The sequence below is a fragment of the Lepidothrix coronata genome, unplaced genomic scaffold (assembly GCF_001604755.1).
Source record: "Lepidothrix coronata isolate B3197 unplaced genomic scaffold, Lepidothrix_coronata-1.0 Scaffold252, whole genome shotgun sequence".
Lineage (NCBI taxonomy): Eukaryota > Metazoa > Chordata > Aves > Passeriformes > Pipridae > Lepidothrix > Lepidothrix coronata.
Genome location: NW_016690432.1, coordinates 69,011 through 74,304, shown reverse-complemented (window position 1 = coordinate 74,304; position 5,294 = coordinate 69,011). Strand labels below are relative to the sequence as shown.

Genomic DNA, 5,294 nt, shown 5'->3' with positions numbered 1-5,294 from the left:
GGACTGCTAGAATATAAAAGCCCAGGGGTTCCTTTGTTCTGAGTCCCTCCTTCGAGTCACCCAGCTCTAGATGTTATTCTGTTATTGCATCAAGATTAAAGTATTTGAAGGATCTTCACTTCTGTGACTCTGCTGTGGGAAACCTGGTGTTGAGGTGTTAAGGAAACCTGGTCTGACTGTGTGAGTGTGATGTGTGCAGGGAGCCAAGTGGGGCGCCTGTGGGGTCACTGGGGCTGCTGCTGCGAAGGGACCTCGGTCCTAGTGCAGGTACTGTGGGTGTGACTCCTGAGGTGACTCCTAGATGGTCCCACAGGGAAGTTTCCTTAACAACTCCATGATTCCCCTTTTCAGTTAATTTTTCAGAATTCCACTTGAGGAAGTAGCTTAATCCCACTGTTCTTCAAGCATAGAATTAACCTAGGGGGGTTGGCAACCCTGCAAACACCTGTCAGACCTCGATGGAAAAAGGAGCCAAGGAAATGTCAATTTTTATTACAAACTTTATTTTCACATGCCATTCACGCTGCTAATAGGATAAGGCTTTCTTGTTTCTGTTTTGCTTTTAACAAAAAACCAGTGTCTCTCTTCTTAAAAGCAATGGCTGCTTCTTAAAGCAATAAGATTTTTCTTAATAAAGACTCAGCACATAATCTTGAAAGCCTAAGGGTGAAGTTTAACCACTTGGAAAAATGACCTTTTGTACTATTATGAGAACTAGATAGCAGGCTTTGGTGCTCAAATTTTGTTCCTCCTCTGTCACAGAAAACAATTCAAAAGCTGTTGCTCAGTGTGTTGGTTTGGGCTGGGGGAGAGTTAATTTTGAAACTGGGACAGAGTATATATAGGACAGGTGATCCAAACTGGCCAAAGGGATATTCCACATCATAGAAAGTCATGCCCAGTATATAAACTGGGAGAGTTACCTAGAAGGGGGCTGATCTGGGTTTGCAAAGGGGGACCTTGCATGGGTCAGCAGTTGGTGAGCAATTGTACTGTGCATCACTTGCTTGGCTTTTTTTCTTTCCATTTTTATTATCTCTAATATTTACCATTACTACTATATTTTACTTTGTTTTCAATTATTAAATTTATCTAAATTGTCGAATTATTAATTATTTATCTTATCCAAACCTGCAAGTTTTACTTTTGATTCTCATTCCCATTCCACCAGGGTGGGGGGAAGAGAAGAGTGTTGATTTAGTGGCTTCGTGAATCTTAATTTCCACCTTGGACTTAGACCACAATAGGGTATGTGGGGGAGTTGGGAGTAAACACAGACAGGAATGCTGACCCCAAGTGACCAAAGGGACATTCCTCACCATATGTCCTCATGCTCAGTATATAAAGAAGGGGACAGAAGGAAGGAGGAGGGACCTGCTGGACATCTGCTGGAAACTCAACTCAGTGGAGAGTAGCCAGACTAGGAGGCTCTTGGAGTTTGTGGAAGAGAACTTCCTAGAGCAGCTGTGCCTCTTCTGCCAGGCAACCACTGACAGGACGAGAGGACTTAGTCTTAAGCTGCACCAGAGTAGGTTGGACATTAGGAGAAATTTTTTTCACAGAAAGGCTGATTAGACATCGGAATAGACTGCCCAGGGAGGTGGTGGAGTCACCATCCCCAGAGGTGTTAAGGAAAGACTGGATGTGGCACTTGATTGTGTGACATCCAGGAATGGTGTTCAGTCATAGGATGGACTCAATGACCTCAGAGGTATTTTCCAACCTATTTGATTCTGTGATTCTGAGGGGATGTTCAGAGTTGCAACATTTGTCTTCCCATGGGCAGGCAGGTGTTCACCCATTTCCAGGGAAACTGGGCTCTGTCACCAGTAATGGTGACTTGGGAAGACAAATGCTGTGCCTGCAAACCTATCCCCTTCCTCTTCCTTCTCCCCTTCTCTTTCATATACTGAGCATACTGGTCTGTTGTGCTGTCCCAGCTGTGTGTGCTCCCAACTCCCCGTGCAGCCCCAGCCCAAACCAGCGCCTGGGAAAGCTGCCGCTGCCTACTGGAGGACCAGGAAGGTGCCTGGGCTGCCCTGCTGCACTGCAAACATCAGCACAACACAGAGCTGCACCTCGGAGGGTCCAGTCAGCAGGAGCCTGCAGGAATGGGGGGAGGGCAGCACTCGGAGCTCCCAGTCGTGCCACTGAGGCAAACTCTCCCAGGCTGATCCCACCAAATTTTGCAGCCAGCAGGCAATTTCCTCCACATCTAAGTAGGACCCTGTGCAGAGGGTGGATAGGAGGTGAGAGCTCTGGTTGTTGTCAGAGGGGTGGAGAAAACAAAACATATCCCCTGTCCCTGAGCATGTGCACTCCAGCACCACACGGATATTGCAGCACCTCTCTGGCAGGTGCATCCCACCATACAGCTCCAATCTGAAAGAGTATCCGGGGGGTGGCTGCAGGAACACAACCAGCAGGTACATGATTCGGTCCTCGAAGACATTCCAGGATTCATGGATGCCATCCTTCCCAATGGCTGGGTGCATCTCTGGCATGGAAGTCTTCTTGCAAATCACTCGGCAGACACGGAGGAGGTCACGCACCAACTTCTGTACATCCCTGCACATCTCAGACAGTTCCTGTGTTGGCAATACATTGTGCACAGAAAACATCCGAACACTGGGGTGTCGTCCCTTGAGGTCCTTCTTCTCACTGTCATCCTCCTCCTCCTCGCTGCTGGAGCTGTCCTGCTCAGGGCAGCTGCGAGAGGCAAGATGCATTTGCCAGGCCACCCAGCAAATCTCAGCGAGCACGGCTGCTGCAGCAGTGCAAAAGGGCCAGCGCTGCAATTTGGGAAGCAGTGAGGCTTCTTCCAAGGGGCTGGTCAGCTTAACGTCCTGCCAAAGCCATGTCATCACCGGATGCAGAAAAACCTCATGCAGCTTCATCCACTGGGCCGTGGCCACACTGACTATAAGATCGTGCATCTTTCCGAGCAGGATGGCCACCACAGCCAGGAGGAGTGTGATTGCCACTGCCATTTGTGAAGGACTGAAAAAAATTATGAACATTATAACTGGTTAGAAACAACTCTGTCTGTGTGGGAGGGGGCAGATAGGGTTCTGCCAAGGTGGAGCGGTGCACTTCCCCCCCCCATAACCCATCCTTCTTGAGAGTTTCTTGTGCAGCAGGCAATCACTGGCACACCAAGAGCACTACCCCACACCACACCCCCTGGAGCCCGTAACCCAGCCCCAGAATGGCTGGCACACTGAAAGCCCCACCAGAGCTAATAAAACCAAGACCATGTGGCCTTCACATTGGCATGGCCCTACTGTTCTTGGACTTCTGGTAGCTGATTCTATGATGGATCTAAAGTGGTAGCTATAATTCTCTCTCTCTCTTTCTTTACTTCTTCCACTTCTCTTAATTTCCTTTTCTTGATACTTGGGTAACTTAAACCTGGATGGATTGGAATTTGCTAAGTCAGTGCTTTGTGAAATGCTTTAGGTTGACTTAATGTTTGTTTTAAACTTTTGCCAAGTTCCCTTACTTGGTAAAGTTTGCCAATAAAAGTGTGCTATTTTGACTCCTTGAAAAGAGTTGTGGCATTTTTCCTGTGTGCGGACTCAAGGTATAAAAGAGCTGAAGGCCACTTTAATAAATCTGTCCAGTGGGTTTTGGGGCCTTGTATCTTTTTGACACAAAACCCTTTCAATGAGCTCATGAGAAGAGCCTGGGGTCTTACACCATGGCCTGGAGGACATAAGAGAAAAGTTTCCTCAGCAGCTTGAGGTGGGAGGGAGCATAGGGATTGAGGCTTGAAGGGAAGGCAGCGCCTGGCTGCAGACAGCACAGGGCCCATCCTGCCTCAGCCCGGAGCCTCCTTGTCAGCCCCTGGCTGGGCTGTGCCCTGGCAAAAGGCAAGAGACACCCTAGCAGAATCTCCCAAGACCTCAACCCTACCACATCACAGCATCCCACGGACCCAGGGGCACCTGGCCCATCCCCAAAGCCTCTGTGGCATTGCTGGAAGCCCCTGAGGTCTTCTACCTCCAGGCCTGAGAGCAGTACTGTGTCCTGCCCTGAGGTGTTCAGCCCTCACTCAGTGTTAGAACCCCCCCTGGGCAGCACTATCCATCCCAGCCTTCCCCCTGCATCTGCACTCACTGATTGCCAAAGTCCAACTGCCCTGGGGCTGCCCGCTGTTGTCCTTAGGGACAGCTCCCATTGTGACCTGTCCTCCGTGATGTCACAGCCACCAGGGACACATCAGTTGGCCGACAAGCCCCAGCCTTCATCCCCACTCCCCTGCTCAGTCAGTTCTGGGCATTACCACCACAAGTACAAAGCCAGCAGCAGGAGCAAGCTCCCATGGGCTCTCCTGACAAAGTGTCCAGCCCAAGTCACGCTGATGTCCATCTGCTGCCTTGTCTGTGCCCCATGAAAGGGCAAGAGACACCTGAGCAGAGTCTCCTGAGGCCCCATCCCAGCACTGCCAAGGCCACCACTAAACCGTGTCCCTTAGTGGCACATTTACACAGCTTTTAAATGCCCTCAGGGATGGTGACTCTACCACTGCCCTGGGCAGCCTATTCCAATGATTGACCTGCCTTTCAGCAAAGGGTTTTCCTTATAGCCAACCTAAAACTCACCTTGTGCAACCTGAGGCTGTTTTCTTTTGTCCTGTTGTGTGAGCAGTACCACTTCTCTCAAACAGTCCATCTCCCCAGCCTTAAGGTCTGCACAGTAGTATGACAAGAAAGAATCATTTTACTACACCTCTGCAGCCCAGATTTCTGGACAAGTGTGGTGACAGCAGCAATGAGGCTTAAACACTGCTGCTAAGATAGACCTTAGACATTATTTCCTTGCTCAGGTTTTGCTCACATATAATTCTTGAAAGATTTGGTCCCAAAACATTAAGGGAAATCCAGCCTTCTTTTCCATGGGGAAAAACTTTCAAAGTACCATGAAAGGACAGGCCTGGAAATGTGTGGATATGGTCAGTCTGAATCTGGGTAGCTGATTTTGGATTTAGCTTGTCCACTCTTTAAATAAACACCATAATTTAGGTTGATAGTGAAGTTAGCAAGGATGGGGGAAGAGTAAAAGATCCAATTTCGGTGAATATGGAATCTATCTTGGAATAAGTGTCCCGTAATATTTCACAAACTGAAGGTCTGAGTAGCCATTGCAGCACTGGGAGCTGTATAGTTTAGGTAGTCCCAATAAGGTCTGGGGCCCTACGTGTGTACAAGCAGGATATTTGAGCATTTGGACTACAGACACAAATCTTCTTTTTTATGAAGTGTCTCATTCATTCTTCTGTCTGGGAATTTTTA

General features: G+C 48.7%; 1 protein-coding gene across 5 annotated transcripts; it reads right to left on the bottom strand.

The window, feature by feature from the left end:
- Positions 1-519: 519 nt before the first annotated feature.
- Positions 520-4,524, bottom strand: LOC108507333 (inositol 1,4,5-trisphosphate receptor-interacting protein-like 1). Of its 5 annotated transcripts, XR_001878089.1 has the most exons (4): positions 4,120-4,131; positions 3,285-3,411; positions 1,320-3,000; positions 640-660 (listed from the first exon to the last, which is right to left on the bottom strand). XR_001878089.1 is itself a non-coding variant. In XM_017835214.1 (3 exons), exon 3 carries the CDS (start codon positions 2,988-2,990, stop codon positions 2,007-2,009), a length of 984 nt encoding a protein of 327 aa, XP_017690703.1. In that variant the 5' UTR covers positions 2,991-3,000; positions 3,255-3,411; positions 4,120-4,131; the 3' UTR covers positions 520-2,006. The 5 variants fall into 5 exon arrangements, 4 of the variants coding, with proteins under 4 accessions (XP_017690703.1, XP_017690702.1, XP_017690704.1 ...); XM_017835214.1 differs by having other exon boundaries at positions 520-3,000; positions 3,255-3,411; XM_017835213.1 differs by having other exon boundaries at positions 520-3,000.
- Between the last annotated feature and the right edge of the window lie 770 nt (positions 4,525-5,294).

Excerpts from the sequence above, each read along its gene's own strand:
- LOC108507333 (XM_017835215.1), bottom strand. The coding sequence starts at position 2,990 with ATGGCAGTGGCAATCACACTCCTCCTGGCTGTGGTGGCCATCCTGCTC.